Below are 22,389 nucleotides of genomic sequence, written 5' to 3'. Positions count from 1 at the left end.
GATGGATAAAGTTATTGCTTCTTGTAATTCCTCTCACTGCCTCTTTGGGTTGCTTATGCTTTAACTTTATTTTTTATGGCTGCCATAAATTGTGTAATGCTAAGAGCTGCTACGTTCTGTTCCAGTGTATTAATTACTTTATTATAACCCTGCAGTGATGTTACTCAAATAAGTTATTTTCTAGGACTAAAATTACTTACCAGTGCTGTCATGGATGTTTTAGAATCAAATTTTAATTATTGTTAATGGTAGTTTGATGCTTTTATACTTACAAATAAAAATGACAATTATCTCCTGGCACACACACACCACGCCCTCACACGCTGTTCAACAGGAAAACAGCTCCCCAAGGAACCCATGCAAATTGCCTGTCATCTTGCCACACATCTCCACAAGAGAAAAAGGAACAGAAAGGATTCTGAACATCTCAGCTGCTGTGTATGAGACCATGATCCGGTCAATCCACAGCAATACCTGGGTTTGCGGTGACCCTGGACACTGTCAGAGGCACTGCTAGTGTGCACGTGTTCTGGCTGCACAGTATGGCTCTGAAAGGAACCCGCAGGCAGCCTGAGCTGCAATCGTCCATCGGCACACCAACACACCCCAGCATGCCTCTCCGGACACCCCTCTCAATGCTCCAAGAAATAGGGTTTGACTACAAACAGGCACTGATCCTGTACTGCTCCTGAGTGACTTTCACGGCGTGTTAACATTCACACACTCAGCCAGCATCTGGGCGCCTGTGTGAATGTCTGTTCTGTTCATGACTCTCAGTGCTGATTACTTGAAAGACTTCCATCGGATATTACTGCATGGCCACCTATTCCCAGCCCATTGAAAATTCAAGCACAGCTGCATGTTTTAGCGGAAACATTTGACAAAAGGCTACAGCTTTGGGCTTGTTTGCAGTGAACAAGCAGCAGGGCTTAGAGCACTGTGGAGAGGACACACTTATTCTTAGAGCACCTACCCACTGCGTACCCCCAAACACATTTGCAAGAGGGGTTTTCAATACCTGCCACTTTCCAATTGCAAAACAGATTACATTAGAAAAATGGCAAAGATTAATTCATGATGAATTTTTTATGTTGCAACATGCCTGCATAATACCAGCTCAGTCCTAGCAAGTAACTTCATATTGCCCCTTAAGTGTTAGGCATAGATTCAAACTGCTAGCATCATCAGTGGCCTTGCTTTAATGTAGATGCTGGTCTTAACCACATAGCCTGCCTCACGTCTATCCCTTCATACAAAGGCAGTCAGTTAGCTATTTGGGTACGCTGTCACCCAGCATGCACAAGCAAACAGAGATGGTTTTTCTTAATGCTTCCTGTAACTTCTAAAAATCCCATTCAGCTTAATTTAGCCTGTGTATAGCAACTTGGGTATCTTAGCCAATTAGGAAATGCTGGTACATAAATAGCCTCACACTTACAAAGAAGCATGTATCTAGTTAGCAGAGAATTAAAGGGAGTTTACTTTAATTGCAAAAAAAAAAAACCCAACACACAGCCTAGAAAAAGTGATCACAGGAGCATTACGCTGGTTACAACTTCCGAAGTATAGACAGTGAAAGTGTCAGAGGGCTCAAGTTGTAAAAAGCAGCATGCCAACAGTGAATGGCAATATGAAGTAGTGCATATTTAAATAGTATTTAAATCATTATGTACAGCCTATTGCATTCAAATCAATCAACAGAATACTGTTGATCCAACTAGTTGGGTGGCATATTATTTTGATAGTACTTAGAAATTTGATAAAATTTTGTGTCTTTAAGGCAAAGTAAAAACACCAAGCAGCTCGGCAAGAATGATTCTACTTTCATGTCTGCACATAACCTGAACTCACAAGTAAATAATCTCTTATTCCCTCTCATCTTGAACCCCAGCAAATATTTACTGACTTAGTTGTCACTTGGTACCCGTTACCCTACTTGCTGCTCTCTTCTCTGTATATTTTCCCCCCAAGTCAGCTTTACATTCAGAGAAAAATCATTAATAAACACTAAGACTCTTTACAAGTCTCTCATTCATTGTAAGGTGCCAGATGTTTTAGACTCCTCTTACAATACCTGAATTTTTTCATGCACTTATTGGTGTAAATGGTATAGTATATATAATTAACCACATGCAAATTTTTGGCATGGGTGTTAGTCCATCGTGTTTGTGATGACTTGCTATAAGCTTGGAATGTATTCATATGCTAACGAGAGTGCTGAGTGCTGTCCTAAAACATAAGGTTTTTTTCAGCCATCCATCAGTGCATGAATACTATGACCCAAATGACTACATGGGAGGAATTCATCAAGAAATGGACCGAGATGAGCTGGAATTAGAGGTACTTAGTCTTTAGTAGCTAGTTACTAACAGTTAAACATGTGCATGTCACAGTCTTTATATTGTGTATAAAGTGAAAAGACATTTCAAAGCAAATATTTGTAATAACATTGCTCACTAGTTACTTCGCAGCTTGCAAACCTTAACAGCAGCGTATTTAACTATGCACCGCGGACCGATGAGCCAACTCTTCAGCTAACAAATTAACATAAATAATGAAGTCATTGATTCTGTTAATTAAATTCGGTATAAATATGCTGACATAGACTTTCTGAAAATCTGAAATACTTTTCAGCTTTGGTGAGTGGCAGGACAGGCCTGTTCCACAAAGTCACAGTAAAAATGTGTGAGTTTCACTTAAATATTCTCCAGCTGACTAACAGATGTTCTTGATCATCATATAATTTAGAAGTATTTTAAGTTTACAAGACAAGACCAGAACATATTTCACTCCCTTGATACTAAGCTGTTCCTCCCTTTTTCATAACTGAAAAGTTATATGTGTATATATATAAAATTACAGATAATAAAAGTTGAACCAGTCACAGAGGCACACAAGGCCTTTTCCTGCCAAATACTTAAAAAACGCTTTTGGCTTTAACACTTGTATATCCCATCAAAAGTTCATCCTTAGCTTTCTCAATTTTAATAACCTGCTCCCAACAATACAGAGCACAGCACAGAAATTTTGAGTGTTAGTTCTGCAAGATAGTTAAGCAGTACCGACACACTGAAGTGCTTTTAATCATTTGTAATAAATAACAGCGAAGTACCTCAGTACTTCTAAATACTACCAGCAATGTGTGACCCAGATAATCCATTCAAGATTATCCGTAAGTGAATACCTCTTAGCTTGCTTGCAACTCCTGATTTCTTAGATCCTTGTCTAGCTAACGCTTATTTGTCAAAGCAAGCAATGCTGACCTGTCTGTAGCTCTGTTTAAATCAGCGATAGATTTATCAAGAGCTTCAATGGGAGCAGTGTTCAGTCATTCTATGAGCATGAAGTTGTTCCCTCCTATAAAAGTGTTTGCAGGATCAAGGACTAAAACCTCATAAAAAAATTGTTTTCAAATTCTGCAGATCTGGTAGCAATTCATCTCTGTATACAAACACAAATCAAAGGCAGGATAAAATCAAAGTGCCAGTAAAACAAATGCTGTTTAGCAGACTTCAAGGCCTTACTTCTCAAACAAGTGCCTTTTTTTTTTTTCTTAAAAAAAATATAATATAGATTTCAGTCTTAAGGGAAAATGTAGAACAAATTAGTATTATCTGCCAGTGTCTTTCCAAAAATCTATATTTTAGGAAATTTAATATTGTGGATAAATTATATTGCTTCCATTAAAATGTCAACCAGCTGAGCTAAAAACAGTTTAAACCCATGCACTTCAGTAGTCAGACGTTAATATGCCTTAAACCCCCAACATTAATAATTTTGACATTGATATAGTACTTCAAGGCAAAAGGTGATCAGCTTAGTAACACAGGGAGATGAACATTAGAAAAGTCTCTGTAGCCTAATAGTATTTCTTAAAAAACACTAAAGATTCTTGTTCAAATTGTAGAGACTATGATCAATGGTAAGGTCAAAGTGCTAACAGGGACTCAACTGGCTAGTGGCTTTTTTGTTTGTCTTTTGATAGATATGTTTTAAAAGACCACAAAGGCACCATTTCATTGACTGCAGCAGGAATGTCTAAAGTGAGAAAGCCATCAAGTCAGCCTTCTGGGTTTCTGTGTCCATAAAATGTGCTTTGAATTTAAATCAGAAGCTCCTCATCTAAACTTTTATGGTCTATAACTGACTGGTTAGTGATTTCTAACAAGTAAAAAGGAAAAAAACAGTGAAATACCCAAGTTCACAAGCAGCTTCTAATGTAAATATCCACAGGCAGGAATTTATGCTGGCAGTATTGCAGAGAAGCCAAAATTGTGTTCTTAGTTCTATCTCTCCACATTTATCTTAAAATTGATGACTCAGAGGTAACTGACATGTATTCCCTACAACAAAAAATAAATAAATACCATTTCTTTTCTTTTGAAGTTTACATGCCACAAGGAAAGAAAGACTATACGCTGAACTACTATTTTATTATAAATTAAAAGTACATTCATTCTTCAGAGGCCCAGCCAGAAGTCGTTTCAGGCTCATAAACGAAGAATAATGTCACTCCAGGATTCCCCAGAAACGTTACGCATTAATATGTTTATTCAAACAAGTCTGTCCGGCTGTCAGACACACAGCCCAAGTAAGGGCTTTCTCAGCGTGTTAACTTTCTCACATTACAAAGGAGAACATTCTACATCAAAAAGAGGACTTGTTCTCTCCCATTTGACTTTCTGTCTTTACCCTTTCCTATATGCAACTTGTATGTAGGTCTTGCTTTCTTCCCGAGTAGAGAACTGAACCCAGCTGAATAGCTAGCTGAGACTAAGCTTGGAGGTGAAAAACTACATGAAATGCTTGCTAACTGCTAAGAAATCTCCCTTCTGATACTCTCACTCAGTCTTGGACAGAAGTGAAGCCTTCACGTCAAAAGACTGAAGGAGAACAGATTCACTCAAACAGCTTTTTGCCCTCCCAGTGCACAGCTCGCACACTGTTCCCGGCATGAAACCACAGCATCTGATCAGCAAAAAATGAACACACAGAGCACCAAAATCTGTCCTTAAAATTTTGAAATTAATGCTTCACTGCTTTTAGGAAACCATAAATAAAAGCTGAGTACCAGGGTTTCAAGCTCTCCCCATTTGCTGTAGTTTGCTACTTTGGTTGAAAGTTTTCTTTTATTTCTCCAATAATCTATTTGCAAGGGAGAGGAGGAGGCAAGAGATAACTACCTGAACATGGGAATCAGTACACTCCATCAGAGGCACTCTGCAATTTTTGTTCCATCCTGGTTGTAAAGCATTTGAAAGCATCTTTTATGTGAATATATTTCTTCTCAGTAAAAACTCCCGCTCTGCAGGGAGTTGCACTGATCAGGAGCTTCTCAAGGCATTACTGTGTCTCTGAATACAAAGGACCTCAGCCCTAGCAGTCCTGCCCAGGCAGCAACTGAATACGTAAAGGTTTAAAAAGCAGTACCTTCCTTCAGCTTCACAACTGTACTTGCTGAGACAAGTATTTCTATGCTGTTCAGAACAAACCTAAGAGATGGTACAACATTTCCACTTGCTGGCAAGCTAATACTGAAAGATTGTCCTCCCTTAGCTGTCTGGAGAATTTCAACATGATCTTAACACCTCTTACTGCATGAGAAAGGTCTTAATCACAGACCATTGGCCATCTGCTTGGCAAAGAACCTGAGAATCCTTCAAGTTACCTTACTTAGGCATCCTAAACCTCTTTTCATCAGGGTGAGAAGCACTTTTCTTCAGCCTTCCCCAGCACCACTGATGATTTAAGCTAGTCCAAGCTCTGCGGTCCATCAGAGAGTTCCCATCATAGAGCTGGGATGGCACAGAAACCTCAAGGTCGATTCTTCTCTAGGACGAAGAATTTTGGAAAGGAAACACATTTTATAAAATGTTCTTGTCTGAAAAGTGGAGGGGTGGTGTTTTTGCTTTTTACCTATGTTGAAAACCACAGTTACATGAAAAGATAAACAGAAAGATCATTTTCTTTAGCGTCAAGACAAGAACAACAAGATTTTTCCTCCTGCTGTGCCAGGGTCAGTCACCAAAAAGTAGCAAAAAAAGCCTCACACAGTATAAAAGTAAGTAGTTCTTTGTATTTATTTCCCTGACATTCTTGTCTGGGTGAAACCTATTAATGAAGTAGCCAAAAAGTAGGCCCTGCTGGTCAGGTGTGTCACAAGTCAGCACAGAAAAAAGCCCCACCACTTTTTACAGAGAGAGACAAGATGACAGCGTATGTATCATGCAACGTTTGGATAATGCTTTGTAAATGTTTGAACCTTTTTTTACCCATCGTTGTCCTCTCATTTCAGATTTCTACTGTTCATTCCTGTCTTGTTAGAGAAAGGACTTTGATTTTTCTTTTTTTATATAAGTTTGCAGGCAGGCCATAATTTTAAATCAGAAGTGCAATAATTCAATAATCTCTTGCAAATGAAGGATCTTCTGAGCTTTCAGAGGTTCATTTACTATTATCACTTACTCCTCATTCATATTATGAGCAGTTGCAGGTATAATATCATATTGCATGTTCATTTCTCCTTGTCTTGCTACAAATGCCATACGGATTTCAGCAACTAGCTCTTTGAGCCCTCCTTGGCTCTACATTTGATATGGAGCCAATAATCTTTCAGACAGTTCTCTTGTGCAGACTGTTTTGAAATAGCATACAAATACTTCTCTTGAACATCTCTCGAAGTGTCACTTTTACCTGATCTAAAGAAGCAGATTTTAATTATCTGTGTGTGTGAAAGTTGTATCTTATATGAAACTTTTACATTTATTGTACTAACGCAGCCCCAACTTTACCACACTTTGTGGATAGCACCATCATCTGCTAGTTTCTGCGGATCTAGAGCAGCTGTTGAATAACTTCAGCGTCTCCCTTCTGCAATGTAAGTGGGCTGATACGTTTCATATTATTCTATCTGAGACCCAGCTAAGCACTAAATATACTTTCATCCTAAGACTGTACAGTACACCAGACTCATCTGAAAGAGCATGCATCTAGCAGACTCACTGGAAGGAGCCCAGCTGGTGCTGTGCATGCAGCAGCTGCTCTCTGCAGCAGGAGTACAGAATGCTGCAGGCTAGCAGGATCAGACCCTTGGGCTGTCCAGAGGTGCAACACTGAAGACAGGAGTAAGAAATGGCAAGTCCTGTGACACTGCAGACACGTGAACTTATGCCTTCAAAGTTCTCTAGACTGATATTAACTCCTAGTCTTTAATTAATCCCTGGTATAATTACACAAGCAACCATAATACCTGTACTTGCAGGTGCCATTCTTCTGTTTCCCCTTTCATGTATCTGTGCATTATACAGACTCAACTCTGAATATGGAAAATAACTTTTGCTTTGAAGACGCTGGCATTGATCCTTCAGCTCCAACTGGAATTGCACACTTTTATCTCTCAAATATCTCAAAAAATTATGATTGTATTAAAACTTCATTGATGCAAAGACCCACAGAAAGCAGCTGTTCCTATCTTTAAGTTCACAAAATTATCATGTTTGGGTAGCATCAAACACACTTACTCTATTCCTACCAAGACTAAAGGGATTGTACCCAAGGGTAACTCTGTCAACTAATTACTCATAAAAATTCAGGTTCTAAACACCTGCTCTAAATTTTTTTTTTCTTTAGCTTTTTACTGCTTTATTTGTGAGTGTTTTTAAACAATGTGTATCTGTTTTCCTTTTAAAATATATATTATTTAATTTACCAGATGATTTATTACCTTCTGCTATATCACAGGTGATGTCTTGGATGGTGTGTTTTAAATATAAAGCCATACTTTTTTTAATTATAATAACACCTTTTATAGTTGTGTACTGTTGGAAAAACATCTATTGTTATTCAAAACATGCAGCAGGTAAGAATGAAACTAACAGCTTGCTCCCTCCTCTCCTTCCACTCCCAAAAATTGCTGGCAAGTGTTCACGGTTACATAGGATGTATTTAAATAATGGCCAAAGTCACCGTGCTTTTTTGTTTGTTTTTTTTGTGGGGCTCTTCTTAACATTTTATTTATATATATATATATACATACACACACACATATATATTGGGGGGTTTTCCCCACTACTAGTATGACAAACAGTAGAACGAGCTACAGCATTAATTTCTTGCCACTATGCCATTGCCATGTTTTTAAATAAGTAAACTGTATAAAAACTTTCCTAAAGACATGAAATCTTTACGTTAAAGCATGCGGGAAGTAAAGGAATCTTTCTAGGCCTGAATTAGACCCAATTCACAAATTCCCACCTCACCCCCAGTTGGCATCATTATTAAATGCAGAATAAAGGCATTGACTACAGTGGCATTCCCAAGCATCAACTGAGATCAGAATAAAATCCACTTTGTCTCATCTTTTCTTCTGAAGAATTTCCACCTTCTCTCTAGAAAGCCCCCAAAGCTTTAGAAATCTGGAAAAAAAATCCCACTATTAAAGCATTGTGTTCAAACCTTTAAGTAACAAAAGAGGGAGAAAAAGAGCAGCAGTTCACCATGGATACTATTGATTGAAACCATTTAAACACCATCTGAAATGTCACTGACATTTACAGCTATATTTCTCTCTTTTTTTTTTTTTTTTTTTAATTATGCATGTTGACAAGTAAATAACATGAGAATGCTGATCTTGGCAGCTGTCATCTAGACATGCCAATAAATTATTCATTCAGCTTCTTTCATTGTCTTGCCCCTTACAAATGGCACAGCACAGGTCAAAACAGAGAGAAGTTCAGAAATAATGAGTCGTGTTATCAGGACTTTTCCACTGGAATGGACAGGTCCAAGCACAAGCACGCGGTTCAGGGTCTGCCCTGGGGCTGGGACAGTCCTCGGATCCTGCACGGGCTGTGCCCTCTTTCTCAGCCTGTGTCCCTTTGCCCCCTCTGCCTGGTCCCAACTCTTTCCTTCGCAGCAGTGGGGCTTGAGCCCCACAGCTGCCTCCTCCATCCTACCTGGCATTAGCTGCAGAGGCGTGGGACCTGGCAAAGCGTCGCTCACTGCCAAGCACTCTGCTAAGGGAAGTAAAAAAATACAACTACGGTTGCTATTACACCTCTATGAGGAAACATCCTTCCTCCCTGTGGCAGCACCATCAGGACTGGCACAGCAGTTAGAGTAAGCTGGTTAAGTGCATTGCACTAGGCTTCCATTATGCCCCTTGGAAGCAAGAAGGCAGAGCTGAAAGATGCTACATGGATGGCCACACCGACTGCACCAGCCAGAAGCATTGCACAGCTTGTGGGTATCTCCACGGATTTTACAACCCTATATACAGACCAGCATCACAGAGCAGCAGCAAATGTAGGAGTAAAACAACCCACATGAAATCCTCATTGCAAAAAAGCATAGAAAAAGCACATTTATTTTTAAGATAGCTTAAATGTCTCCAAGACTAACAAGACCACCGAAGAGCACTAGAATGATAAACCATGACCTGCTGAAACCAAACCCTTGCAAGATACTGAAGTGCTGCTTATATTTCTATTACAAATACCAAATTCTTTGCTGACAATATATTGATCTTCAGTCACGCTTTTGAGAAATTTATTGAATTATTTCATGAAAATTACACAAGTTAAGGTAATAGAGTATTATATTTTTCTCTGAAAAGCCAGAAAATTTCCCTGCTTATAAGGAAACATATGTCAGCTGTGGCAAATATTGAAATCATACTTTATAAGTATTTTAGTGTTTGAAGTCTTACCACTACATGAAATATAGGTCATTTTTCTTCTTTAAGATCAATAAAAGGTCTGTTTTCAAAATGACTTCATATTGATTGAAGGGTCAAAAATGCCCCAGGTATTGATTGTCTGCATATAATCACGTTCTGCTCAGTAAGTTAACCTCGTCTACAAGTGAAATGAAAAGAGATCCACTATATCACTTAAGCAAAATATTTTCATTGTATTTGAAAAATTGCTTCCATCAGTCACCCATGTCTCACTGACAATGTCTTTTCTTTTTATTTTTTTAAACCTCAGGAAGTAGATTTACATAGAGTGAACAGCCAGGACAAACTTGGACTTACTGTATGTTACAGAACAGATGATGAAGATGACATGGGTATTTACGTGAGTGAGGTAAGATTGAGCTGATTTCCATAAGATACAATTTGTCTTTTGAACTGCAGCGTTGGGCATTTAAGACATTTGTCTTCTGTTTGTACCGTGTTTGAAAAACAGCCAGAATGCAGCAATTGGCAGCAATACAATTCTTTTTCCTTTTCTCCAGACTGAGTGAAATCCTGCATCCAATGAAACCAAGCTTTGGTATATTATCATTCAGTGTTCATTTTCCCCCAACACAGTCTTAGCATCCAATTTCGTGTATGTTTTCAAAGTATTTTTAATATGTTCCTCCTTTAGTTTTTGTTCACATTTTTATTTGCAAAGATTTGGGGCCTGTTTGTCTGTCTTTGCCCCCTTTCATGAAATAAGTAGTATTTTATACATAATCTTTTTGTCATGCAGATCCATTTCAAATTAGTAGCAGCAGTTTGGGGAAAAGAAACTCATAACTAAATCTAAAACTCTTCCATTAAAATGCATCCTTCCTGTTCTGCATGCAAAACCCGGTTCTAATCAGAGCGCTGTGTTGTAAAGCAAAATGTTAAATTATGAGGTAACTTGGTATCATGCAAACGTGATAAACCTACTTTCTCTGAAGACACATCTCAGGAAGAAACGTTTTGGTTTTGACTTGATGATTTTAATATGTATTTCACTGTGACATAAGCAAGGAGGAGTCCTGTAATCACAGAGTGATATGTACCCAACCACAGATTTGGCAGCAATGGCAGACACACCAGCTTACAGTATCAGTCACGTTACCAGTACTGGCTTTACAACGGGAAGTAAATACTGAGCTCTCAAACCTCCAAAGCACTCACAGTTCTCTTATTTTCTAGATTGATCCTAACAGTATTGCTGCAAAAGACGGTCGACTCCGAGAAGGGGACCGCATTATTCAGGTACGTGTGTGAACAGTTTATAGTGCGTTAGCAGACTTTAGTCTGCTACAATGTCTTTAGTCTTTATTTCGCTATAATTTTTACAAATCATTCTCTTCAGACTGGTGTACATATGCTTCCTTTTAACTTTCTGAGGCTATTTCCCTTTCACCCACCATATCTCAGTCAGATTTTGATATTCCTGGCTGCATAAAGCCCTATATTGGCCCTACTCTACAGGATAAGTGTTTTGTCAGCAGATATCATCCATTTCCAGTATATATTGTGATACACTTCCACTTTTAAGCCTTCCTTCTACCACACAAGGCCTCCTTTTTGGCCCAAGTAACTACTCCTCTCTGCAAAATCTCTCCAGGCAGCCCTGTTTATTCACAGGGACGTTAGTACTTGTGCAGCAGGCTGAACACCCCAGTGCCGTGTGCCAGAATGAGCTGTCTTCCAAGTGCAACAATCCTACACCATAAGGGCTTTGTTAGAAGCCTGAGCAGACACTGACACGAGCAGAGGTCCACATCCTGTTCAGTCTCTGGGAGCAGCATCCTCAGCCTCACCTGTCCCACACAAGGACGTTCCTGTTCCTTTCCACCCACCAGACCTGATGTTATGATTCTGCTCCTGCCTAGCTCTCCTTCTCCAGTTTCTGTCCTCATAACAAGGCTGTGCACATCACATGCAGAGGTATGGAATAACTTCACGTGTCCAAACCAACACACTTGCCCAACACTTACATGAACACCATGGCTGGAGACAGGAACACGGACTGTGCCTGGCCTGTGCTGCACTGTGATGTATCCAGCTACGCAGTTCCGAAGAGCTCATCACAGCAGCTTTTAAGTATCCCTATGAAAAGATCTCATTGTGTTGCTCTTTTCTTTAAAGATCAATGGCATAGAGGTACAGAACCGAGAAGAAGCTGTGGCACTTCTCACCAGTGAAGAGAGCAAGAATATCTCCTTACTTGTTGCAAGACCAGAAATTCAGGTACTGTAGCAACAACAAAAGCAGCCTCTGAAGTCTTTTAAAAGAATTGCTGTTTTGTAGAAAGCTGTTCTTTTGAAGAATTTTAACCTACCTAAATCTACCTAAAACCATATTATACAGTTTGACTAGGGACATATATATGGTCTAAAATAATGAAATTCAGCAGTCATGGTACTTTATATATATTTTATATTAAAGTTCAATTTATGAGATGTTCAGTGATTTATATATGCTGCAGTGCTATTACAAACATCAGTGTGAGATATTATGGATGGTTTCAAGCCCTAGCTTTGAAGAACATACTGAACTCTAATTCCTATAGCTATTGATTAATCATTCATCAAAACACCTATTATTTAGCCCTTTATACACCATCTCTTAATGCAGTTAAATACCATCAAGAAGCATCCTCAGCTGTAATAAATGGTTGAACCAGATCTCTTTGTAGAGCAGGATTAGCACAACTAAGATATTGAACAAACAGCCACGAGCACTATTGTTTGATCTGTCTCTGCTCCTTGTGCTTTGAAAGCAACCCTTGCCAATGCACCTGGAGACATAGGGTCAGGCTTATGACTATCCTGTTAGCCTAGATGTTTCTGATCTTTCCCTTGCGGGTAATTGAGGCTGGGAGAAACAAAAAAAAAACCCCAGGTTTACAGACCCCTAGCCAGCATTTTTCCTCCTGGGCCTTGATGCTGCCTTGCAAGTGGTATGTTCAAGCTTTGGGCGTATTTTTAAACATCCTAATCAAGTCACGCACAAACCAAAGCAGCCCCAATTCTTAGAAGTATTTCCATGGATGAAAAGGCTGGTTTCATTTCATATATAAAGGACTGATGAAGATAAAACCACACTGCTGGAGATGGAGGCAGCTGTGAGGGGAGGTAGAACAGTCAATACCCCCACTTAGCAACAAGGAGATGTGTGCTCCTTCACAGGACACAGCAACACTGTCACAGGAAGGAATCTCCTAAGATTTCCCAGTTTACACAAAGAAGGAACACAATTTATGTCAGTCTTCATACTTTTGACAACATTTGGTTTGTTTTTTCCCTTCCTTTTCATATAGCTGGATGAAGGATGGATGGATGATGACAGAAATGATTTTCTGGATGACTTGCACATGGACATGTTAGAGGAACAGCACCACCAGGCAATGCAATTTACTGCCAGCATGCTTCAGCAGGTACTGCTGTTCTGTTGTACAGTCGTGTCAAAACTTCACATTGCGCTCGATATTCCAATATTGAGCTTGACTGAATACACTTATTGTCTCAAATGACGATCAAGGCAAAAAACTTTCAGTAAATTCAAGATATTCCATGACTATCCACAAACTTCATCTCAGGAACCAAAATGTTTTAAGATGTTACCTTTTTTACTTTGCCACTTACAACAACATGATCACAGTTCTTAGAAATCCACCATTCTGGCTGTGGTCACTGAGAAGTACAAGCTAGGTGGGTAGTACATATAGCAGGCAGAGAGCTAACTTATACAATTTCCTGTTTGATATACACACACAAAAACTGAAAACAGCCTGCCTCACGAAACCTTAAAATCCAGATATAGAACTTGGGCAAATGACTGAAATAAGGTCTATATATGGGGAGAAAGGCAAAAAAGTTTTTATGTAGCAAAGTTTATGCAAAACCACAGATTTGGGCCTGTATTCCCCATTATTCTGCCATGATTAATACATCATACTAGTTCATGAATAGTTTTTCAGGTTTTGTCTAGAGGTTTTTTCTAGAGTTCTCTAAAACTCTACATTCTCTGTAGCATCCACATGTTTTGAAGAAACGTATTCTCACTTTGCCCCCACAGTAGAAATAGATACTATTGTGCACCTAAGTGAGAGAAGAAACATTTTGAAAATGTGACTTCTACCACTGCTGCTTATACAACCAAAAAGCAGACCTCGGGTTCTTCTGAAAAGGACATCCACAGCAGGCTGTGGTTTTGGTCACCAGTTCTGAGTTCTTAATAATATTCTTTCCATATAAGTAAAAGACAAAGATTTATAAAGCGTAAAAAGTGACAGATTAAGAAAACTATTAAGAAATAAAAACCGTGAAATATTTGATGTCCTTGCAATAATTTCTCTTTCTGACTTTTTTTTTTTCTTTTGCTGTTAGAAGAAGCATGAGGAGGATGGAGGTACCACAGATACAGCCACTATTTTATCTAACCAGCATGAGAAGGACAGTGGCGTGGGGCGCACAGACGACAGCACTCGCAACGATGAGAGCTCCGAGCAGGAGAACAACGCAGATGATCACACCACCTCCTCCAACACTTTAGGGAGCCAGAAGAAGCTGACGTACAGCCATGACACCCTAGGGAGTGGCGATATGCAGTTCAGCAATGAGTCGTTTATCTCAGCCGACTGCACAGACGTTGACTTCCTTGGCATCCCCGTAGACGAATGTGAACGATTCCGGGAACTGCTGGAACTGAAGTGCCAGGTGAAGTCTGCCAACCCTTACAGTCTGTATTATCATAACAGCACTCTGGATATGAGCAAAAGTGATCAAGAAAGTGTTGACAGAGAGCTGGAGATGCTGAACGAGGAGCTGCGCAATATTGAGCTAGAGTGCCTGAATATTGTGAGAGCTCACAAAATGCAGCAGCTGAAAGATCAGTACCGGGAGCCTTGGATGCTACATAACAGCGGGTTCCGCAACTATAACACAAGCATCGATGTTCGTAGGCACGAGCTCTCAGACATTACAGAGCTCCCCGAGAAGTCTGACAAGGATAGCTCAAGCGCATATAACACAGGCGAAAGCTGCCGAAGCACACCACTCACGTTGGAGATTTCCCCTGACAATTCACTGCGCAGAACTGCAGAAGGCATTAACTGTCAAGGTAATGAGGGGGCAGTGGCATATAATGTCTCCCAAAAGAATTTATTTGCTGGCTCAGAAAGTCATGAATCCAGCACTGGTAAATGCCATGCCTCTGCTAAAGATCCCGAACTTGGCAAGCAGCTGGAAAGCAAGGAGAGAAAAGCCAGTGATGGAAGCAAAAGCCCTACACATGGTCAAAAACCTTCTGGTTCCTACGTCTCCCCGTACCATCACTCTCCATATAAGCATGCTCATATTCCTGCCCATGCACAGCACTATCAGAGCTACATGCAGCTGATCCAACAGAAATCAGCAGTGGAGTATGCACAGAGCCAAATGAGTCTGGTGAGTATGTGCAAAGACTTTAATTCAAGCCAGAGCGAAGCAAGGATGGAGTGGAAAGTCAAGGTCAGAAGCGATGGGACCCGCTACATTACAAAGAGGCCAGTCAGGGACAGGCTGCTGAGAGAACGTGCCATAAAGATTAAGGAGGAGCGCAGTGGTATGACTACCGATGATGATGCCATAAGTGAAATGAAGATGGGCCGTTACTGGAGCAAGGAAGAGCGGAAGCAGCATTTAGTGAAAGCAAAGGAGCAGAGGAGGCGGCGTGAGTTTATGATGCAGAGCAGGTTAGATTGCTTAAAGGAACAGCAAGGTGCAGAAGAAAAGAAAGAGATGAATATCATTGAACTGAGTCACAAAAAAATGATGAAGAAGAGAAATAAAAAAATATTTGACAATTGGATGACAATCCAAGAACTGCTAACCCATGGAACAAAGTCACCAGATGGCACACGGGTGTACAATTCCTTCCTGTCAGTGACTACTGTATAATCACCACTGCAAAATTATGTACATAAAACGCTACCATTGGGGTAGAAATCAATGCCTCGTTCAATGTGGCAAGATCTTTGTATATAAGATACAGTCATCAAGTTTATAGTTCAAATACTGAACTCTACAACTGTGGGTGCCAGGATCTCCATTATGAAGCGGAGAGGAAGCTTGCCCATCTCCTTCAAAGGCAATATTAGCAGTGCTTTTTGGAATACTGATTGTACTTTTTTACTTCTTACCTTTTACATGAAATGTTTAAATATCAGAATTGTATTAACCATACTTACACAGGTAATTTGCTTACACTATATTCATATTAAAAGGTACCCATGCTTTTCTTTACCTAAAAAAATTGCAAAAAAACCCACAAGAGCAACTGCACATAGGTATTTTTTGTGAAACCGTATTTTGTGATATTATTTTGCTGTTGTTCACTTCTACACAGAGTGCTGTTTATCAATATTTAGCTCAAGGTTTGAACTCAGATTTAGAGACATTCTCTTGTAATATTTAACATTTATCAAACAGCAGTTTTTAGAGTTATGCTCAACATATAAACATTTTTCTTTTTAAGGTGTCTGAAGAAAGTATATAGGGTTCATCTGAAAAGCCTGAAGCAAAGTACACTATACTGCAGCTTTAAAGGATTTTAAAGCATGTTTGCAAATGTTGAAATCTATTGAAAAAGGTGCATGTACAGCTGAGTTGTTTATATAAGACAGTTTGTGGAATTTGAAAAACCCATGGTAGTAACTGTTTGCTTTATAGATATGAATGTATTGAATTATAAAAGCAGTTCCATGAAACCATCATTAGCTACAAACGTTAACAAGTAAAATGAAGTAAAATAAATTATTGTTTTATATTTCAAACTATTTAAAATTCTTTTGATTCCCTTCTGGTTTCACCACGTAGAGTATTCTTTCCTCGAGTGTAGCGTGCTGCAGAAATGCCTGGAGAGCCTACCAGAGTCAAACCTAACAGAATAATCCACATCCTCACTTTGGGGGGAATTCGGATTGAGGTTTTCTTGAGGGAAGGAGAGAAGGAAGAGGCAAGACAGAAGCACAAGGAAAATCAAGAGCAGAATCAAGCAATACATATCCTCAACTCACAAGGCATTTAAGGTGACCTGTAAGTGAAAAAGAAATACGATTCTACCCTGCTGTTTCGCTTTGCTTTGTGGTTTCTTAGTGGTACATAAAACCCACCTACAAACTTCTGTGTGTGAGTTTGCACTAAAAACAGACAATACATAAATTAAAGCATATATAAATGAAAGTAAATAAAAGAGATGGCGAAAGAGACAAAAGCTAAATGTCAAAGAGGTGTCACACTTCTTTTCTAGTTTTGCACTTCTAATTAAGGATTCAGATATAAATTGGAATATTCTGCTTGATTAAATAATTTAGACTCATTGTGAATAGCCCCCAGATTCTCCACATCCCCTCCCTTTCTGCCTGCGCCGCCCTCCCCACACCCCAAAAAAACTTGCTCCCCAAACCCTTCTAAGTTTCCGTTCTAGAATCTCTTGTCATAACTGTACAGAGCAAAAATTATAATCTTAACGGTAAAAGTGATAAATATGAAGCAGAAGGATTAACAGCTTCTCAGTGTCTATTCTGTCTATTATCAAGAAGCAAACAAGAGATTTGTTCAGGGTTTTTTCCACCCCTTTTGTGAACTAGCACTGAATTGGCATCGAATGTACATCTACCATATTCCACAGTAACTCTTTTACATACCAAAAAAATGCATCTTCAGCCCATGTAAATCATCACTGCCCCTTGAAATCTAGCACTCATGTCAATAAGCCTCTGTAAATTTATCTTCAAACAGCATTTTCCTCTTGGATAAAGCACTAGTACTAATGTGGTCTCTGGAAAAATTTTGATTGACTTTCTTAGAGCCAGGATTTCACCTGACGCATTACCAGCCATTATCATCACAAGTAGTACAGTAGGGAAAACATGATTTTCCCAACACACTGCCTTCAATATAAGACACTTGATATCTCTGTCTCAAATCCGCTTTACTCTGAGTTCATGTTCTGTTCATCCCAATTGCAGTTGTGAGAGCCATAGCAAAATACTGGCTTCTCCTGAAGTCCAGAAATTCAGATGCACAGGCAGAGCTAAGATCAGTGCAAAATCACAATCCTTAAACCAGGCATGAAGACAACTAAGTCATCTTTAGTCTACCTGGAGATACTAGAGTAAGATTTTAAATGCTCTAGTGAGGCAGAATTATGAAGACATTCCTCAAAAATAGGCTCCTTTGGAGTAACTTCACACGTAATGAATGGTTTCTTTAGGCATCAGTTATATAAATGCTGAGCATTGTATGCATGTGTGTAACAGCAGAAACATTTGGGAATTTAAGTGTGATGTGTAGAAATTACACCAAAGCATCAACAGTATAAATTTTACAGTCTTTAAGATGTTGAAATAAAATTATTGGCCAAGAATTATTCTCACACCTTTGAGTTTTTCCTCACTAAACATTTGTTGTTGTGGTCACTTAAAAATCATCTCTCTCCTTTAATATTATGATTTATTAACTAGCATCAGTTCACAGAACCCATCAGTTATCCTGGAAATCCAGGCAAAAGCTTTGCAAACTGCAGGTTTTCCTTTTTCAGTTATCACACACCCCTTCTCATTGCCTTATCAAAGTACTTAATGTACTGTTGAATAGGGAGATTTGGGGTCTTTTTATTGCTTGCAAGGAAATATTGGAAATTACCATCACGTTAGTCCAAGCCTGACATCATTCCAGTGAAATGAATCAGACTAGAAAGCAGCTTTTGATGCCTAAGGAAATATTTAATCCAACAGCTTTTCTAAAAATTGCATTATAGTATATACGCCGGTGCTTAGAAGATAACAACTGAATTGTTCTAGTTGCCTACAGGACATCTCATGCAAGAAGTCTCCACGCAACCGTGGAAATTGCGTCTGTCTTACTACAGGCTTTACCTGAAACTCGGTGCTCTCCACCAGCCACTGCACACACCTGCAGAGCAACAGAGCCATGCTCACAGCCTTGGCATGGCGTCCCATCCCACAGCAAGATGCTGACTCAGTGTGGTGGGTTGGCCCTCACTGGACACTCAAATTCAACCCCAACTCAACACCTGCAGGGATCAACACTGGGAGATGCGCTCCTTCCATTGGGAAGTCTCTTTCTAAGTGTTTCTTGAAGTGTTTACTGTAGAGCATAATCTCAGGCTTGGGTGACACCTGAACCCAGAATAGCACATACACAGGGAGAGTCTCAAGCAGCCCAAGAGGTTTTACCAGAGCCTCTTGCAGAGCCCTTGTGCGCAGCTCCCCAGAGGGTCTCACACAGCCATTACTCATTCCTACTGCCCCACACCCCATTCTCCACTTTTGCCATGGTAGCAGTACGATGCTGTTACAGACCAACACATCCCCCCTTCAGCAAACCAGAGATGTCAATGGGACACCCTGGATACAGGCTGGTGCAGAATTTGGCCTTATTCTTTGCAATGAAAATACATTCTGTGTCAAACTGGGGTCACTTTCCCTAAATTGCATAATGTCTCCCAGACGCAAGATCTATAAAAATGTAAGATACTTATTTGTGAATAGGGTTTAAATCAGCATGGAATCACCCAGTTTAGATGTGCACTGAAATGGGAAAGCCCTGAACCAAACCTAACAGCATTTTTTTGTAAATTGAAAGACAAGAACTAGCACAGTAGGGATGGCAAATAAAATGAGGTAAGACTACATATTGCCTAGGGACTACTGGTTGGAGAACTAATTAGGATTATAAACTGAAAGTATGTAAATTAACCAAATATAATTATCTGCTAGTGGCCTTCGGAAATAGGTTACAGGATACTTGTTAGCAAAATTGCTCAAATGCCTGGAAGCCATACAAAGCAAGCCATAAGCAATCTAAACTCCTCTTTGTTTTATTTTCAATTGTTTTTAAAGGAGTTGTTGTATTAAGGAGTTATTGGGACATAAACTCATTAGAGACAAAACTCAAAAGTAAGACAGAAACTGTCAGAGCAGATGCTGTACCTCCATTCCAAGGCCCCTGGGTTTATTAAATATGACAAAATAGCAAAGATTCTGCTTGGGTTTCATCCCAGCAGCTTCATTTCTCCATCAGAACAGCTTCTGTGAGCTTCCAGCCAGAGTTAATTTGGAAGAGTCATGGCTTTCTTGCACGAGTACAGCTCCTCAGCTATACAGGGTTTATGAAGATGCGTTCACTGTTCAAATGCAGACATGCAGAATTAATGTCCCTTTTTTCTTAGTGTCTGTCATGACACAAAGTAGTACTAGATTCAGGGACTTCTGTGGAGAAACCTTCTTCCTCCCAGTTCATGTCATCTAATACACAAGACTGACCCCTGGAGAAACTGATGGTAGTTAAGACAGGGTTGTATATTATACATAGAAAAAAATGAGGGGGTCACAAATAAAGTTTAGCTGGTCTGATTTCACGCTTAAGTATGAGAGCTTTAATAAACAGGCCTGACACAAAGCACACTTATGGATCTGGAAGACTCCAGGCACTTTCAGAAAATTTGAAAACAGACTATTAACTTACATAATTAATTATCCTAAACGCTAGTGAAGGATATGAAGAGAAGGGCCATCACAGCTTTGTGTATCAGAGCACAACTTGATTTTCTGCTGCTAACCACACCTCCCATATACCTTCTAATGGTCACTGCTCAAAAAATATCAACCAAACAAAAAAAACCACCACCACCCTGACATTAATCATCCTGCAGCCCTACTAATATACTGACACCACCACTCCCCTCCAGATGATCTGTGTTGGAGCTCATATTGCAAAATAAATTATGCAACTACTTCTGTTGCAGGGCTGATCATAAACTAGGTTCACAAGTTAGCACACACTGCTCAGAAGTGTTTTCACGTCAACTCCTCCTCTCAGTTGGGTCCTAAACCTTCTTGCTGGAATCCTAAAATGCCCAAAACACTAGAAACATTATCATTTCTGTAGCATAAAAAGATGCCGTTGCCTACTCTGAAAACTAGGTAAAAATTAAAACCAAAATTAATTCAAAAACTCCATTTCTACTCTGCTGGATTCAATCTACCAGTTTTGAATACTGGGAATTAAAGTTTCATCTGAGTTCTGCGTTACCTAAATCAGCACATCAACATCAGGAATCTAAAAGCATAATTGCAATGCTTCTTTACTGATTAAGTCCAAAATGGAAACAAAGTTCTACCGGTTTCTTCAGAAAACCTGTGTCATCTTCTGAGACACAGAATGTTTCTTAGGGGAGATTTAATCAAATCAATTAACACTGAAAATAACAATGGTCCAATTAGTGTTTTAATTTACAAAAATATAATGCCAACATTATAAAATTCAGTGTGGCTCCACTGGAGCCAAAGCCCAGATAAAAATCTGGACTGATATTCTTACCTTTTCCTTCTATGCCAAATCAAAATAGTTTTTTAAAAATAAATTTCTCCAAAATGTTCTTCAAACACCTCTATGAAAAATCAAGTTAAAGCAAGCCCAAACAGCCCATACCTATTTCTCCCAGCAGATGATCTTGGCCTTGGGTCATGCGCTTCTCGCAGTTACTCTCATCTCTTCCCTTTCTGGGAAAAATGAGTCAGCTAAGTCAGAAAGGGACCAGAAAGAATAATCCCCACGGTTTTTCTGTTGGGTCTCAGCCCAGCTATGACTAGAGATCAATTACATAAGCAGGAAATTACATGTGCACAAAACAAAGCCAAGTCTGGCTCTGCTTATATGTTTTGATTTTGTGTTTAGTTCCTAAGGTCCAAAAAAGGACCTAGTCCATCTCACATATGATAAATAAATACCATTGCATGTTGAATTATATATCTGCTGTGTTAAGGCTAGAAAAATCCCTAAAGGAATGCAAGTATCTTCATTTCCAGAGTATAAAGGGATTAAATGGCTTGCTCTGAAACCCAGGTAAGGGATTCTATTATAAAATACAACCCTAAAGCATAGCACTTGCCAAGAAACAATGGGTTGAAATCAGAATGCTGACAAATTCTAAACTGCAAACGGGCACTGCAGCTTAGGTGGCTGGGTCATGGACTGCTCAGTCTGGCCAGGAGAGAACACTTGGTCTGTCCTTTCAGATAAGTTTGCCAGGGAGGAACTTTAAAGGTAATTTCTTTGACAATCTACTCTTTTTATGTTAAGCAACTACAGGACCATGCAACAGGGAGCCCCATTAACAGAGAATAAGAACTCCTCTTTAAAAGTGAACTTCTGCTGACCCTCTCTCAAAGAAAATGCTTTATCATACTGGAGTGCAGGCCTCCCAGGTGCCATGGCGAGGCTCGGACCGGGTGAGATTCCATTGTCCCTATTAGGAGAGCTAGCTTTGATTTTCGATAATCCATCCTTCAGCTGAGCTGGGCTTTGTTAGCTTAGAATGCCATGAACAAAGGCTCCCCAAAAGGCAAATCCAGCTATAATTGTTAAATAAAAGTAAATCAAAAGGCTGCAAATTGAAGGCACCCAAGGTTTGTCAAATTTCTGCTTAGCTCCAGTTAAATGCAAGCATCCAATATTTACTAATCCTTGGGGCTCAAGGTAGCAGCCAAAATAAAAGCACTAAGGTCACATCTAAATAATTTCCACAAGAAACACGACTCAGTTATGCCATGAAGTCCAGAAAGCACAGACGCCAAGAGTAACAAAAAACAAAGCCAATTTTACAAAGCTGTT

At 39.5% G+C, this 22,389-nt stretch overlaps 1 protein-coding gene across 2 annotated transcripts in view; it reads left to right on the top strand.

The window, feature by feature from the left end:
• The window catches only part of PDZRN3 (PDZ domain containing ring finger 3), a 147,609-nt gene extending 131,086 nt beyond the window's left edge, over nucleotides 1-16,523 (top strand). For both annotated transcript variants that reach the window (XM_055709076.1, XM_014280166.3), the window contains 6 exons: nucleotides 2,253-2,340; nucleotides 9,987-10,085; nucleotides 10,913-10,975; nucleotides 11,855-11,956; nucleotides 13,029-13,145; nucleotides 14,098-16,523. In XM_055709076.1, coding sequence (XP_055565051.1) covers nucleotides 2,253-2,340; nucleotides 9,987-10,085; nucleotides 10,913-10,975; nucleotides 11,855-11,956; nucleotides 13,029-13,145; nucleotides 14,098-15,648 — 2,020 coding nt within the window. In that variant the 3' untranslated portion in view covers nucleotides 15,649-16,523. The remainder of the gene's footprint in view (nucleotides 1-2,252; nucleotides 2,341-9,986; nucleotides 10,086-10,912; nucleotides 10,976-11,854; nucleotides 11,957-13,028; nucleotides 13,146-14,097) is intronic.
• The last annotated feature ends 5,866 nt before the right edge of the window (nucleotides 16,524-22,389 follow it).

The sequence above is a fragment of the Falco cherrug genome, chromosome 4, assembly GCF_023634085.1.
Source record: "Falco cherrug isolate bFalChe1 chromosome 4, bFalChe1.pri, whole genome shotgun sequence".
NCBI classification, from domain to species: Eukaryota; Metazoa; Chordata; class Aves; order Falconiformes; family Falconidae; genus Falco; species Falco cherrug.
This window is presented reverse-complemented; position numbering and strand designations above follow the sequence as displayed.